The sequence below is a fragment of the Eubalaena glacialis genome, chromosome 6 (assembly GCF_028564815.1).
Source record: "Eubalaena glacialis isolate mEubGla1 chromosome 6, mEubGla1.1.hap2.+ XY, whole genome shotgun sequence".
In the NCBI taxonomy this organism is placed as follows: Eukaryota; Metazoa; Chordata; class Mammalia; order Artiodactyla; family Balaenidae; genus Eubalaena; species Eubalaena glacialis.
This window is the reverse complement of record NC_083721.1, coordinates 55,709,044-55,726,826: the sequence shown is the minus strand read 5'-3', so window position 1 is coordinate 55,726,826 and position 17,783 is coordinate 55,709,044. Positions and strand designations below refer to the sequence as shown.

Genomic DNA, 17,783 nt, shown 5'->3' with positions numbered 1-17,783 from the left:
TCACTTAATAACTATTTACTGGGCACCCGATACGGAGCAGGCACTGTTCTAGGTGATGCAGACAGAACAGTGAGCATACGGACTCCCCATCCTCATGAAGATGAAGAGCAGCACAACTGGCCTGCCACTCTGGAAGGATCTCTCTGGCTGCTTTGTTGAGAACAGACTGTAGAACGGCAAGAGCAGAGGCAGAGAGAGAGGCAGAATACAATAATCTGCACTAGCATTGGTGGTGGCTTGGATCAAGGTAGCAGTAGTGACACTGCTAACAAGGGGTCAACTTGAGAACATATTTTGAAGGTATGGCTGAGAATTTACTGATGGAGGGACAGATGCGAGACATGAGCAAAAGAAAACAGACAAGGTTTCAGGTCTGACCAACTTGACAGCTGGAGTTGCCATTCACTGAGAAAGGAAAGATGTAGGAGGATGGGGTTTGCAGGAGAAAAGTGAAAGCTTCATTTTGAACACATTCAAACTGAGATTCTGATTTGATATCTAAGTGGATATGTCAAGTAAACAGTCAGAAATACAAGTCCAGAGTTTAGGAGAAAGGTCCAGGGTGGAGACAGGAATTAAGATAAGAAGCCCACAGAACATCAACATTTGAAGGTAGAATAATGGAGGGACATCAACTGGAAGGAACTAGAATGGTATAGTTGGGAAGGGAGGAATAGAAGTGAGTGACTGCTGTCATGGAAACAGCAGACAGCTTCAAGGACCAAGTGATCAACAGGTGCAAATGTGTCAGAGAGATCAAATTAAGCATAAGCATAAACTTGGCAATTTCCTCAAACAGGAAGAATAACACCATTTCTCTGAAAACGGAAAGGAAAAGATGGATAAGGAGTGAGGTAAGAGTAAGATGAGTAAGTAGAGAAAGCTGAAGGAGTCATTTCTGGTGGCCTCTATTTTCTCTGTGAAAGAGAAGAAAAGTTCAACAGTGAGGAGACCATAAACAGTACCCAGAGAAGATGTCTGTGAAACAGGAAAAAATGTTTATAATTCCTGCTGAGACGAGTGGAAGAGGGAGCTGACCCAAGCCTAGGACAAAAGACTGAACGGATATCGAAGGCCTGAAGAATAGTAAAAGCATGTTTATAAAATTTGTAGTGACACATAATAAGTACTCATCTATTTTTTATTGATTGATTGATTGATTGACGGCTGCGTTGGGTCTTCATTGCTGCGCGCGGGCTTTCTCTAGCTGTGGCGAGTGGGGGCTACTCTTCGATGCGGTATGCGGGCTTCTCATTGCAGTGGCTTCTCTTGTTGAGGAGCGCGGGCTCTAGGCGCGCGGGTTTCAGTAGTTGTGGCACGCAGGCTCTAGAGTGCAGGCTCAGTAGCTGTGGTGCAGGGGCTTAGCTGCTCCACGGCATGTGGGATCTTCCAGACCAGGGCTCGAACCCGTGTCCCCTGCATTGGCAGGCGGATTCTTAACCACTGCGCCACCAGGGAAGTCCAGTACTCATCTATTCTTCTACTGAGCATATAACTATTCAAAATCTACTCTGTGCCAGCCACCATTCTAGGCTTTGAGGAAGGAGAAGAGGACAGGAAGGGCATAGACCCCTGCTCTTACTGAGCTATAGCCTAGTCTAGGAAGGCAGACATAAACAAGTGCACAGCTAAACACAAGGCAAATAAGAAGAAGTGTGAGGGAGGAAATCCTCAGACGTGGAATGCATTGGGTGGGAGGGACACCTGAGATGATGGGGAGGTAGTCCTTGTGTTGAGACCTGAATGACGAAGAGGAGGAACCAGTCATGCCAAGATCTGAAGGGACGTGTGGCTTTCTAAAGTCAGCCGCACGGCTGTGTGACTTTCTCGCAAGAGCCGGCTGCTCAAGCGTGAGACCAGAGGAGGGGACCAGGAGGACTGACTGAGCACAGAGGCACGGAGGGGTGACAGCAGCCAGATGCTCTGGAGGCCTCAGAGATGAGGACCTGAACAGCTCTGAACCTGCCTACAGTGGCGAGGCTAGGCTGGGAGGGAAGAAAGAGAGGCCAGGAGCAACAGGTGGGTGCAGGTAAGCACCTCAAGTTTTATGAACTCACTGCGTTTGAATATTGTCTGCCAATTATTAGTTAATTGACAGAAATACTATTTAAGAAGGATCTGTTTCAGTTTAAACTACTACTACAGATACTTTAAGAGTCATCAACATTTGGAATAAAAATGCAGATTAAGTAGTTAACTAGGATTCAAGTTATATAGACTCCTAGAAATGCCTCCTTTGCACCACACATGTTCACAGCAGTTTCTAGAATGAATGGTCAAATAAACTTAAAACTTCTACAATAAAAGGAGGAAATTACCTTATCAATATCCTCCTCTTCGTCGTCCTCTTCTTCCTCTTCTGAAAAGTCAAGAAGTTTCTTTGCTAGCAATGGATGCCACTGAAGACACTTTCGTTTTGGTCGTTTTCCAGCCCCTTCTCCTTCTGCTGAATGATCTTTATTTCTATTACTGCCTTTCATTACTGTGACCTGTAGTAATGAAAATAAGGAGAAACAGAGAAATCAAAGTAAATTTGATTAAAATTAGTTTATTTAGCTTCCTTAACTTTAACTGGATTATAGTTTTAATGATTAAAATATCTACCAGCTTAGACATTTACTGGATTCAGTAAGAACTAAGTACATAATCAAACATTCATTTTAGTGGGTTAAATTGCTAATAAAATTTGCCTTTTATGAAATCTGCTTCCTTCCATTTCATAACTTCAGAACTCAAAACCCAAATAAAGTGTTAGGATGATTACAAGTTACTGTCACCTGTTCGTATTTACTCAAAATAGTGTTTCTCGAAGTCTTCCACCAGAGGAATGTGAAATATGCCTCCCAGGGGAGCAAAGGTGCTCACAGAGGTGGGCCTCCCTACATTCTCCAATGGCTCCTATTTTATCATCATAATTTACGTGAATTTCACATTCTAGACTATGATAAATCTGAGTCTGAAGTATTATTAAGTAAAATGAATGCCTTATAAGAATCAAATGTTTTAGATTTAAAATAAAACTATTTCATAAGACGACACACATTTTTCAAAAACTAACTGTGCATGGGGGCTTCCCTGGTGGCGCAGTGGTTGAGAATCTGCCTGCCAATGCAGGGGACACGGGTTCGAGCCCTGGTCTGGGAGGATCCCACATGCTGCGGAGCAGCTAAGCCCGTGCGCCACAACTACTGAGCCTGTGTTCCGCAACAAGAGAGGCCCGCGCACCGCGATGAAGAGTGGCCCCCGCTTGCCACAACTAGAGAAAGCCCTCAAACAGAAACGAAGACCCAACACAGCCATAAATAAATAAATAAATAAATAAATAATTTAAAAAAAAAACTAACTGTGCACCCTCCAAGGATCCCGTCTATGCATGAATCACTTCGTGGGATGAGCACCCTTCTGTACCGGCCTGTGATACAACAAATCACAAAGATCTCTGCATCTCCCTATTACATATGCACTACAATCCAGCAACAAAGTTTTGCTCTCTAGGCTTCTTTCCCCTAAAAGACGACTGGCTGAAATAGCTAGGCTATAGTCAGGCTATGAATCTGACAATATCTTTCAGAAGCCGAAAATTCTAAATTATTTTTCAGTGAATATTTTTAAAAGTTTTTCTCAATGAAAGAAACTACATATTTATATTATAAAGGTGAAAATAACAAAAAATGAGGTTTACCTTCTCCATCATGCCCAGCCCCACAGCCCAAAGGTAGATTATACACAGTTTCTTACATGCTTTCTCAAAATTATTTAATATTTTTCATTCATTCATCTGAAGTAACATTAATATACAAATTACTCTTTATACATACTCATGTGAAAACTGAAACAATACAGTTAAATGCCATCAACTTAAATGGTTCATGCTGACAATTACAAACGTAAATGCCGTTGCCAAAATCACAGGGTGGTGGTCTTTCTGGTCAGTTTAAATCTGTATTGGTCCAAACACTTGCAAAGTACTATCAATAAACCTTTAATGCCATGTTGCTGACACTAGGATCCATGAACATATAGTTTCAGTATTCATCTAGTTCTCAAGCCTTCAAAACAATACGACATAAGCAATTTTTTAATCTTCCTTCCTTGTTTCTGAGTTTGGGGTCATATTTAAGTCTTCTTCACTTCAAAATTGAAAAATACTAATGTTTCCTTTGAGAACTTACGTGACTTCATTATTCTAAAAAAATCATGTAAATAACTGATCAATCTGGAATTCATTCTGACAAAGGAGTGAGGGAGGGATCTAGCTTTTTTTTTTCCCCCCAAATAGCTAACCAACTGTTCCAAACCATTTATTAAATCATCCAGCTTTTCCCCATTCCTTTGAAATGCTACTTTTATCCTATACTACATTACCACATGTGTATAAGTCTACTTCTGGATTCTCTTCTGTTAATAATCATCTCCTCTGTTTTCCTATCCTTTGACCAACTTTAATATCCTTAGGACAATATCATTCTGTACCTTTTTCTATACACAAATATATCAGTAAACACAGCCATTTAAAACTTTTAAGTTGAAAATATCATGCTCTTCTAAGTCAATACATCTTGATCATCCTCATTTTGTAATAACTATATAATATTCCAAAATAGGAACATATCACAATTTTCTCAATTATTCCATGATTGATAGACGTTCAGATTATTTCTTGTACTACAATAAAATCTTCATTTTAATAATCTTTTAATCTTCATTTTGATAAAATCCTCATTATTAAAATCTGTGTCTAGTCAAAAAAAAAAAAAAAAAAAAGGGTGGGGAAGTGAGAAAAACATGTTCCCGTGGTTTTTTTAGCAAGAAACTTCTGCTGAGTATCTGAAGCAATTACATGATTCATGTGGCTGCCTCAAGAGTAGAAGTTATTGAAAACTCTAAATGGAATTAGTTATCTGGTATGTTCTTAATAAATAATAAAGGAACAACGATTTCTTTGAATTGATAGACCATTTAACGATTCCCAGTCTATCTACGAATAAAACTTGGCATGGAAAACCCAATTTCTAAAAATACCAACGCTATATAGAGAGAAGAGGAAACAGCTATTTTTGTGGCTTATTAATCACTTCAGGATGAGATGCTTGAGTGGTAATTAAACCCATACTGGGTCTTAATACCGGATATTTTATAACACAGTTTTTAAACAATAAAAGAAATTAATGGGAAACTATACGTCAGGCAAGCTGTTATCAACGGGAGAGGTCAAAGTGATTGCCAGTGCCCAGAGAAAAATACATCATTTAGCCTCAAGGATTCTGATTATGCTATTTGATTATGTGTGAACTGTGTTTAAGTGTATGTGCCTTTGCATATATTTATGTGTAATTTCAATATTCAAACAGAAAATAGAATATCAAGAATCAAATGAATGGATGGTATATGTGGCTTTGGGGTTCAAAATAACCACATTCACCTCCCTCCACCTCAATGTTCTGATTCTTTCCACATAGCTGCTACGGCACTACGATAATGTATATCTTCTCTGATACTCCCCAAATTAATCTCTCCATCCCCATAAATACAATAGAAAGATTTTATATTGCTAACAACAATTACCACATTTTCCCTTGAATTACAATTATTTGGGTGCATCCTACCTCCATCACTAGGCCTTTTTCTTGATGATCCAAGACTAGTTATCTTTATATAGAAGCATCTGGCTTATCAGAACATCAAGATCAGTTAGTTGTGAGAATTGTTATAAACAACCATATGAAACTCCATGCTAAATTATGGTGATAATTCACTATTTTTATACAGTAGAATGGCTTCAAAATTAACCCCCATCTCTCTCATTCCTGTGAATTCAGATATTTCTTCCTGAGTGGGAAAAAAGGAGGTCTGAAGACTATGTATAACACTGAATGCAGGCCAGGGTGGCATGTTCTGTGTGAGAACCACCGAACCCTGTGCTGTACGAAAAATAAGATTGATAACCTCTAGCACAGTCTAGAACAAAGTAGGGGGGAAGTAAGTATTTTTAGTATGAATTAAAGCTGAATTGAAGATAGTAAACCTGGGACAAAATAGTCAAGAAAAGTGTAACTGACCTAATGCCCATGAAATACCCCAAACTATAAACTAGAGATTTTAATAACTTATAGTTATCTGATTACTTTTTAATTCACCATGGATCTGTTTTCAAACTGTTGAAAGAAGGCAAAAGAATGTGTGTGGGGGGGGGGGGGGAGGGGATGATGCTCCTGATTATCATTCAGAAGTAATGAGAAAGCAAGAGAGAAGAATGAAAGAAAAGATGAAGAAAAACATCTTCTGAGAAAGAAAAGGGAAAAGAAGGCAGAATTTTGAGACTCAAGCATATTGCTTTTCTTATTTCAACAATGAGGAGGGGCTTCCCTGGTGGCGCAGTGGTTGAGAATCTGCCTGCCAATGCAGGGGACACAGGTTCGAGCCCTGGTCTGGGAAGATCCCACATGCCGCGGAGCTACTAGGCCCATGAGCCACAACTACTGAGCCTGCGCGTCTGGAGCCTGTGCTCCGCAACAGGAGAGGCCGCGATAGTGAGAGGCCCGCGCACCGCGATGAAGAGTGGCCCCCGCTTGCCGCAACTGGAGAAAGCCCTCGCATAGAAACGAAGACCCAACACAGCCATAAATGAATGAATGAATGAATGAATGAATGAATGAATAAATAAATAAATAAATATTTTAAAAAATGAGGAGGAAAAATTGTTAATTTTTGTTAATTTTTGACAGTAACAGAGGGCTACCTTTGTAATTATTTTGCCACTAAAAACCCCCCACACATTATAAAGTTCAGCTTCTTGTTCTGGAACATGAGCAAATTAAGCTAGCAATCTATATGTAATGAATGAAGCAATTGGGGGACTTTATTCAAAAGGGGTCCTTCTTCCTTTCTGCAAGACAACTGTAGAATAACAAATCAGGTTATTCAACTACCAGTGGACTCTGTACTTGAAAGACTCAATATCATAAAATTATGTTGCTGAGATTATCAAACGATGGAGGCTGAAGGTCCTTATCCAAAATACAGTTGACCCTTGAACAACACAGGTTTGAACTGTGAGCATCCACTTATACATCAAATTTTTTTCAATAAAAACTGACTGCATTACTACATGATCCATGGTTGGTTGAATCTACAGATAGGGGAGCCATGGGTACAGGCAGGTGACTGTAAAGCTATATAACCCCTGCATTCAAGGGTCAGCTGTATTGAATATTTACTTATCTTATAAAAACAAACCAACCCATGTGTTCCCTTTTCTTTGCCAGATGAGTTACCCTAATTAGATACTCATAATACTGAAGTAAATGTAAATCAACTTGGTGATAAATTAGGAAAAACTTCATTTATCTATATTCTTCAAATGCAGCAAGCCCATTCATGAAGACCTTTACTGAGGTCAAACTTCATGAGAAATTTAAAGAAGAAATATCATAGAAGAAACACGACAAAGTAAATACCACATTTAACAAAAGAAAAAAATGGACACTGAAGCCTAACAGGCCTCCTTTAGAATCCGGCCTCTACCACTAACTGCTTGTTGTAAAGTTATTCATCTTGCTGATCTTTCCACACATTAAAACTAAGTAATAGCTCTACTGTGAGAACACTTTTTATATAACACCCAGCACAGAGCCTGGCATCTAGAAGGTTCTCACTCCATGTTAGTAAATCCTCCCTTTACCCACAAGTTTTTTAGAGGGAGTATGGGTTTAACAGGCAGCAAGTTCTCGCTTAACTCAGCCTAAGATGCAGTTCAAGAGACAGCACAGAGGACTCCCATTTAACAGTGGTCCACATGCTTCCCAGATGATATAACCTCCAGCCTCAGCAACTGAAAAAGAAAGACGGAAAGTTTCTTTTCTTTTGTCTGAGTGATATACAGTCAGAAACAAGGCCTTGGCATAGTCATAAATTCTGTAAGATCCTCTAGTCTTTCCTCTTGTCTCACAACTTAGGCAATCAGTACACTTTAGCTTTTAAAACACTGTGTAAATTTAACTGTGTCACAGGGGTATTTTAGAGTTTAAACTGTTTCCTAAATGTCCAATAAAATCCCATTCAAATCATATTAATGGAAATGCAGACCAAATGAGACAGGGGAAGGTAAGGGAGGCCCACGAAATTTCACTGTCAGACAGCCATGCCTTCTAACCTCAAGTAAGGCCTCTCCTGGGTCCAACTAAGACTGTAAAGCTTTAGAGCTGTCTCGGATCTACAGAGAAGATGAAAAATCAGCGCCAAGAAATGGTGGTAAATCGGTAGCTCTAGGGCTTCCCACAAGTTGGACCAACCTGCTTAAAACCTTCTGAGAGTGCTGCTGCGCTCGACACCCCTTGCTTCCACTGCCTCGCGCACTCCCTAAAATTCTCCCACTTTCTGCCAAAACGGACATCCTCCTCCAAAGCCCAGGTAATATATCACTTCCCTTCTAAAGCTTTCTGTGAAAACCTTAAGTCAAATGCCATCGCTCTTTGATCACACTTGAGCTTGCTGGTCAAGCACTTACCATGGTGTTTCAGTTAGTTTTATCTATGTCCTCATTATCCTCCACAAAATAGGTTGTGAACTTCTAGAGGGAAGGCGTCATGGTTTCTTACTCTTCTGTCCCGGGACCTCAAACTGAGCCTGGTACACAGCGGTCACTGTAAAGGGTATTTATGGCTTATAATTTCCTCACCTAACACTTAACCACATATCACAACTTCCCAGAATGAATTGTTCCTAGGATAATTTTAAAAACAATACTAACACACAGCTAATATTTATTAAATACTAATCGCTTCATACTTAATATTCATTATCCCATTTAATCCTTACAAGAACCCTTGAGGCAGGTACTATACTATGCATCCCAGTTGAAGAAGCTGAGGGTTAAGCCACTTGCCTAAGGTCACACAGTTGGCAGCAGAGAAGCTGGCACTAGAAGCAGGAAGCCCAACTCAAGAGCCCAAATGCACACCTAGGACAAGAAGCTCTAATATAAAGCCTTCCATCTGTTGATGCTCTGGGCATTTCCCATAGAACAAATAGCTTATGAGCCATGGAACTACCTAAAGGGAGCACCGAAGGGTTGGAAAGTGAACACTTTCAATGGTTCACAGCAGAAAAGTAAGTGTACCTCTCTGATGACTCCAAGCGACAATTAAATTAGATTAACTTTAAAACTCTTTGAAGATTAAAGCCCTACAAGTGCTAATCATTATTATTTATTGTAATTCTAATGACAATTCTAAACTGTAGACAGATTAAATGAAAAATATCTTTCTATAAAGTAATACTCTCATTTTAGAAGCAATTCAGTCACTCTATTCATGCAAAGAGTGTCTTTAAATGCACTCCTTATTGAAAAGCAGTAGCTCTTCAAGTTGAAACTTTAACTCTGTCAAGATGTTATCTACATGCTCTTCATGAATACTAATAAGACACACACTATTTAAAGAACGGCTTAGCTATACTGGCAGTTCTGGTTCCTGTGTCCTCTCATGAAGGAATATGTATTCTAAGATCTCTAATACTTACAACTCCTTGACATTTAGCCTTAGGAGAGCTTAACATGGTTCTCAAAATGCATGCTACTCTAGGCTGCAGATAGAAACAACAGCTACCTTGAAAGAGATAAGGCACCAAAAGAAGTGACTCAGGGAAGAAAAACTACTTACACAAGGAGTTCTGTAACAGGCTGGAACATGTTCCCCATCACACCACCCTCCCCCAAAAGCCCAACTCTCTGTTTTCTTATAATTTTATGGTGGCGTTTACATTCTTCATCACAAAGTCACCAAATTCCTACTCTTCAACAGGCTTAGCATAATACATTTGCCTCTTTTAGTTTCTAAGTTAACAAAGGTTTTTTCTTTTTTTTAATCCATTTATTAGATGGTTAGGACATACTTATCCCACCGACAAGAATCTGATGCACAACAAGACAAACTCACGGGAGTCTCTTCCTCATTCATTCTCAATGCAGCTGAACGCGCATGTATTGATGACATGTTGAGCTATGGCACTGTGGGAGTTACGTGTACAGCCTTACCTCTCATTTAACCATCGCCCCTGCCACCTCTGCTCCCCTGCCAGGCTGGTGTCGTCCTGTCTGGCAGCACCTGCCCTGTGCTTCCTCAGCTCTCCCAGGTCCGCACACTGTACCCCACACACCCATTCTCACTTTCTGTGCAAGTCCCTCTGAACTCCCATTTCTGAGGAGCTATCTTCATTTGCCCCAGCTCCTGTCTCTTTCCTCCCTGAGCACCTGTTTTGGCCACCCACATTTAATGGCTGTGCCATATTTTTTGACACTTGATTGTATAACAATCATCATTTTCCCGTACAATATGTGTATAATGATTCCATATGAGCTCCTCCCACAGAGACCCTTGAGGGTAAAGAACATGCCAGATGCTATATTTTCTGGATCTGTCAGAGCAAACATCCCGTGCTAGACAGGGAGTACGTGAGGAAGTGAACACAGAAACAATACCTCTCTGCTTTCTTAGTATGCTGTTTCTTTACATTGTTTTGCTAGAAGGCAGAAGAGATATAAGGCTTGAAAAGAAAATATGCAGAGAAGGAAAAATAAGAACCCAGAAGGGTTGCTCGGGAGGGGAGGGGAGAAACAGGCAAATTGACAAGGCAATGTAATAAATATAATGAAATCTAAGTCACTTCCAAACAGCTGTCAGTACTAGTCTAAGAACATATTTTCGTAGCTTTATTCCCCTCTCTGGTTATTTGTTACTGACTCTCATTATTCTCTCAAAATAGAATAGCATAGCACCTTCAGCTCACTAGCTCTCTTTTCCTATCATAACTGGTCTGCTAATTAACCTCAACTCTGAACTCATCTAACCTTTTTTCTTTCCTAGTCTATCCCCAAGCTGCCAGCTGCTCCCATGGTCTCACACTACTACAAACTTTTCCAATCTCAGGTTGGTCTTCAGTGCTCGTTCATAGTCTTGACGTGTCTTAGTCCCACCCAATCCCACAGTGCCCATTATAACTTATTGGTTTCTCCTCAACCCCTACTGATGATGATGAGTTAGGGTAGTAATAATAGTTATATATGTATAAAATGCTTCTATATATATAATGCTTATGTATATATTGCTTCCTATGTGCCAGAAGCTAAGAGCATTCTACTTATTAATTTTCTTAACACACCACAAGCCTAAGAGGTAGGTACTATTATAATCTCCTTTTTATGGATGAAAAAAACTGAGGCACAGATAACATATAGTTTGCCTTGTTTAGTTTGTTAACAAAGGTTTTTATAATATTATATGTATCAAAATGGTGGGACACAATTATCACATTGGAAAGAAGCTGAAGCACAAGAAGACAAGCTCACGGAGTCATTTATTGTCAATGAAGTTGAATACATATTTACTGATCACCTGATTAACTATGCATTATGTTTGTACATTACAGAATGTCCAAGGTCACACTGCTAGCACATAATTGGTGGAGCCAGTATCTGGCTCCAGTCTGGCTTCGGAGTCTGGTTCTGGACCATTATACAATATTGCCTCCTAATAATAACAAACCTGATTAAACCTTTGCTACCTGCTAAACACTGTATATGAATTAATTTCTTTAATCCTCCATATACCTCTTGGAGAAAGGAACTATAATGGTCATATATTATACAGGAAGCAGCTGGGAATGACAAAGCTTAAACAACATGCCCAAGGCCATTCTGCCAGCATGTGGCAGAGCCAGGATTCAAACCTAGGTCTTCTGTCCCCAGAGCCCAAGCTTCCCGCCATAATCCTAGTCATTCTAAGAAAATGTCTTTGCCTCCTGGTTAACAGAAAGGTCTTCATATGTGGACCCTCCCGAAGTCCCACCTTGCCTACCAATTTCAAAACTTGTTTATTCTACCTTATCTCAAAGGCAGAGTTTCAAGGTCAGCTCCTCCTCTCACTCCCAGTCTGTGCTTCTCATCTTTCCTGCTACCCTGGGCCATTAGCCTTTCAGTTTCTTTGATGAACTACTGATGAACTATCAACAGTTCCTTCTAGTTAATACCTTCTCTTTCGGTCTGTACACAATCTCAAGTCTAAAGCCCTCTCTGAATCCTCCTCCTCCTTTAGCTAGTCCTCTTTTTTGGTACAAACTGGCCTCCAGCCATCAGGCCAGGAGACTGCCTAACCCCAAGCCATGAAACTAGCAGCCAAGAAGAACTGGCCTGCCTGGTACTAAGATTGTTCACAGGCTCCACCTCCCACTTCCCTTATTGACTTCCTTCCTAATCTTCTTGGTTCTAAAGCCCAGGATTAATTTCCTAGAAAGCATTCACAGCTCATTCCAACTGTGTCACAGGCTCTGGCTTCTCTACCTCAATGATTCATGCTTACATCTTTGATTTCTAGCCTCTCAGAGAAAACACCTTGCCTGGGCCAGCCCTCTGTCTCCACCATATCCGTGGGAAATATGCCAGAGCCCGCATGGTGCATAGGAACTAGACATTCCTTCCTTTCACAGAAACATCTGGAAAACATATACTATCTTTTCTACTTTCTCACCGTAAGTTCAAATCACTGCAAATGGCTCCTAGCCCCGACACCTGATCTCTCACCACGTTCTGTCCCCTCCACCTGTTACATGCATGGTCTGCTCCCATCCATCCCCCATACTGGCTCAGCGGTCTGGTCTTCTTATCTATAGCCATGCTGACTTCAATTCTCCACACTACAAATATCTGCTCATGCCCTTCTCCTGCATGAATCTCTTTAATAGTCAGTCCCTCAACGTACTCAGGAAGACGTCCAAACCTCTTCCTTCATAGAGCACACAAGACTCTTCCTAACTTCGTCCCTACTTAGTTTTACGGCTCACGTTTCTTTGCTCAATTCTCACTCTTAAAGCTCTACCTACCCTGTGTTACATGCCATCACCTGGAACTCACCAGGGACTCTCACCTCTTCGCATCTGTACTACTGTCTCCTCACAGTGGAGCTCGGATCTCACATAAGCCCCCACTGGCCCTTACTAGTCTGAGAAAGAGGTGCTTCTTAGGTGTCTCCACAGTACCCTGTACTCAATATCCACCCCCCAATGAAACGGTGTGTTTCCCTCTGTATATCCCACTTGGCTTTGACAGAGAACGAGGGCTGTATAATGTTCACCACAGTATCTGCAGGGCCTGACACAGAGCCGGGCCCACTGTGGGCAAACACTTGTTCAGGTCTGCTCCCTGCAGTCTCTTCCTGTCACCTTTATTGCTTCTCATTTGCCACTGCTTCTTTTCTGCTCCTTCCTCACCATGCCTTGCTCTTTCTTCCTGCCCTGTGACCCTCCATCTCAGAAGTTCCTTGCACCAACTTCAAATAGCATTCTCAAACTACAAACCAGAACACCTGGCAATTTTACTTGTTTGGAAATACTAGTTTCTAGGCAACAAATGTCAAAATGACTCAATGAATAATTTTGACCTCATAAAGAGAAATAATTATCTATTCCCTTTTCTCCTGTACCTATCACTGAACGCTATTTAATCTTCTGTGCACCAGTTTACATACAGCCCTTTAAATTGTAAGAATGAGCATGCATATTTTTAAAATCAAATATATTAAACTCCATCTAAAATAATCAAAGTTTAAAAAATTATTTTTTCATTTATATTAACTTAAAACGTTTTCTAAACTAATAAAAAGGTCTGGATGTCTTTCACCATCCTGATCTCTAATTATGACTTAAAAAAAAACACCAGAAACAATGGTTCTAGTTAAGAATCAACAATCTATGATACCTCTAGATGGAAATCTCTTTTTCCTAAGCTACTGTTCTTTACTCTAAAAAGATGGCAAATAATCTTAAGTTACAGTTAAATTTAGTTTACTTAATAAAGCAAAACTTCTCAGTCTTAATGGTTACAAAGCAAAACTATTTTTCCACAATGTAAAAAAGAATTGGTATTTCTTATTTTAATAGTTACAGTGTTTACTGAAGCAGCTTATCCTAGCTTCTGCAATGCCCACCTGCTTTACACTGTGGCACACCGGAACTGAGTTAACTTGTCATTTACCAGATCACACATTTTAAGAAGGTAGGATGTTCCTTATCTATATATTCCCAAATGCTTGGACTACTGTCTTGAATATATTATGTATTTAATGAAAAGTGCTTGAAAATGCATTAACTTAATGATGTTATATCAGACTGCACATTTGCCAAGGAAATTAATTAGAATACATAGGGAGCTATGATACATTTATAGTTTCCGTTTAGAGTTAAGCAGAAAACCATTTGTTTTATACTTGCTTCACACTTGGTGAAATTTTTTCCTTAAATATATTCCAATTTTCTGACTTAATACACATGATACAAAAGTGCTTATTTGCTGATTCAGAGTCATAACAGTGCCCTGTTCAGAGCATTATACATTCCATTTATGTTCCTTTCAGGTGCTATAGTCTCTTAAAATGTTTGGTCTGCATGTGCTCTAACTTCAGTGCCGAGTACTGAAAGCTTTTTTTAATTTACCAAATGTATTAAATTCATATTTGTTTTAAAAAGTTCTTCACTTCATAGAATTAACAAAACAAGTTCCTATTTGCATACCATTTGCTTGCGTTTTTTCCCTTTTGAAAACTACCAAAGTGAGAATATAAATGGCTAGATGTTTTAGGATGACTCTAAATTCAGTCTTCTTTCCTTCCATTTTTCTCTCAGTGCACAGTATGAGAATGGACGTTACCCACAAAATACATGTTTACTGAGGCATCCTGTAATATTTTTCTTACAACCTAATTTACATAAGTCTGCTCCCTCTGCTGGCCAGATATTTATCCTCTAGCATCCTATTTAAATAAAAAGGCAATGCTTTATACTATAAAGAAAACAAAAGCTCCTCTATAAAAAATTATAAACCAAATAAACCTGGAAAATCACTTAAGAAGCTCTTCTACATCATTAAGGCATGGCATTAGCTGATTTTAGGGAGAAGCAGTCTTCCAAGTATTGAATTTTCAAATTTAGTGTCATTTTGCCCTTAAGCAAGATTCTTAACTCTACTAAGACCATTTCTCATTAATTCAGTTCCTTTTTACCTGGAATCTCCACAGTACTTTGCAACGAGTATCTAACTAAGCCTTCCATATTTACATGAACGGCATTATGTAGAGTGGGCAAGCAGGAGGGAGCTTGCCTCACTCATACACATAGTGATTTGTCACAGCAGCAAGAGTTAATGGCAGAATATACAGTCAACAACAGGGGCTACACAGTGCTACCCATATGCCCACACTACTTTTTCTTTCACCTTCCTTTTTCAAAGATGGAAGTTACTTTGCTGACATATGTAAGAAATTCTGTTTTGATTATTATAATAAAGCTCTTTATAATATGAAATTTGGGTACATTTCACTAATAAGTTCTAAATATATTTTCTAATAAGAAAAATCAGTGCTGCTCTAAAAACCTCCTGGATACTTTAATTGCTACTTCCCAATCATGAACCACGTTGTAACTTACAAAGCATGTATTGCATATATTAATTTATTTAATATTATACAATCCTGTTAAGTGGGTGTAATTAAGCCCACTTTACAGCTGAGTAAGAGGAGCCTCAGATTTACATAATTTTTCCAATGTCATCAAGGGGCAAAACAGGGACACAGCCTAAAGGCTCTGACTTTAATCCCAAAGCACGACTACTTTCTTCCACTTAACTGCATCACTGATTTTAGCTTTCAGTCAATACATTTATTTTGAGAGGAAAAGTAATTCCATTTCATAAGCCTTTTTAAGCATTTTTTTAGTGCCTTAGCATTTACTTAGCTAGAGAATTCCCAAATTTCCAGTCATATTTCAAAATAGTCCTTTGTATGGATTTAGACATACTACATACATTGGGGAAGGGAGGGAATCAGGGAACAAGAAAGCATACGTATCTGTGACTCAGCGTACTTTGCTTCACTTTGCATTTTGTAAATATTGATGTTGCAGCTCCTAAAGTGCTCTCAGAAGTAGTTATGACTGATAGCCCATGAGTGCTGTGTCTTTCAAAACAAATATGCTTTACTGATGGAGAGCACGTGCATCTCCATCTAATTATTCTGAGAGGCAGGGTGCAACAAACAACATGATTTCTCAACTCAACTCAGCATTCTACGTTGAACACAATAGGCAGGTTACAGTTTAACACATACCATGAAAGCTTGTCATTTCCATGAACAACACAACCTGTAAGGGAAGGGCACTACAAATCTGCCATATAATCCTAGAGCAGCATAAGACTTCCTGTGGTTATTGCAAATATTTTTAAGTATAAACAAAAATTCAGAACATTTATTTCAAAAAGGGTTTTTTACATATGTCCAAGTATTTACTGGATTTTAAAATATGTAATAATATATACAGTTTTAGAATAAAAGTAAGTTTGGGCAAGAATTTGAAAAAGAACCAACTGGAGTAAATAAAATATGCTTGCTCACTCCGATTTTAGGGAAAAAAATAAATAAAACCTGTCATTGTCTGATGTGTACCCAAAGTCACAAGCTAACAGAAAATATCAGGCACATTATTTATATCCTATTAAAGCATTTCTCAAACTGGAAGGTAAGCCTCATTGAGGAGTCAAAGAATTCTGCTTGCAGCGCTATCCCAGCTGTCTGGATTCAGTGACTACCAAATCTGTTCCTGAGAGGTAGGCAAATTCCTCCACAGCTCTTATGTTGCTCCTCTAGGGAGACCTCCTGATCCCAAATCAACCTTCTAAGGACCTACTAATGCACTAGGATTAAGAGAGATGATACTGATTATAAAAGATGAGTTGGACCAGTAAAGGACTTGTTGTTGAGATAAGAGCTATATAATAATGAAACAATTTGGGAACTAGACAGCACACAATAGAGTGCAATAAACATGGTCCAAACGATTAGGGAATATTTAATATGCAATAATAAGACATTCTCGGCACCCAGATACTTGGCAATTACAATAGACATTGGAGAATTCAGACAATTCTCTTTATTCACTTTGATGATTCCAATTCGTCCCAGTGTTAACCCTTTAACTAATGGCTAAACTTACCCACATCACTGAGGACACTGCCAGGGGTGAACTCCAGGTTCTGGGATTTCCCTGTCACTGCAAACTTTGCCAGCTCTCACCTGGCTTCTCTTACTCTGGGCACCAGCAAAAATAGCCCTTTGAAAAGATCCTGAAAACAACTATTCAGATCCTCGTTGTCTTGTTATTTAAGACTGGGGTAGGGTCTGCAACTTTCCACAGGATGAGGTAGCTGGAAGGAAGTCAGGTGGCTGGCTATTCCTGAAACCTCAGGCTTGACTTAAGAAGAATTGGCTGGCACCTTATGGGAAAAAGTGATGCTTAAGGGAACACAGAACTGGAATTTTGTTGGCATTCACACAGAAACTGGTCAATGATGATCTGAGACAGGTGTAAAGTGTAGTAATATTTTCATGCTTCTCATATTCATTTTTCTCTTGCTTGTAGAGCTTTTGCACTGAGAGAAGATGGGAACTATGGAACCAGTAATAGTAGCAGATTCAGAGTAAGGAGGCCCAGCATCTAGTCCTGGTTTTCACCTCACAAAAAGAGAAAGATTCAATACCAGACCCGAATCAAGGACAAAATTAGCAATTGATTAAGTAGGAAAACTGTGGAAGGTCTTCAAGCATCAGAACCTTGGTCTAGATGACCTTGAAGACCCATTATTACCATTCTCTGCTATGATTTTTGCCTCGATGTCTCCAGCTGAGACCAGGCTGTACTGCAGAGTCCCCCCGCTCCTGTATATAGGCCTTCCTTCCCCTCTCTCG

At 39.5% G+C, this 17,783-nt stretch overlaps 1 protein-coding gene across 7 annotated transcripts in view; it reads right to left on the bottom strand.

Annotated features, from left to right (window-relative positions):
- Nucleotides 1-17,783, bottom strand: part of BBX (BBX high mobility group box domain containing) — a 279,825-nt gene that overhangs the window by 95,989 nt on the left and 166,053 nt on the right. For all 7 annotated transcript variants that reach the window (XM_061194151.1, XM_061194153.1, XM_061194152.1 and 4 more), the window contains one exon: nt 2,319-2,489. In XM_061194151.1, coding sequence (XP_061050134.1) covers nt 2,319-2,480 — 162 coding nt within the window. In that variant the 5' untranslated portion in view covers nt 2,481-2,489. The remainder of the gene's footprint in view (nt 1-2,318; nt 2,490-17,783) is intronic.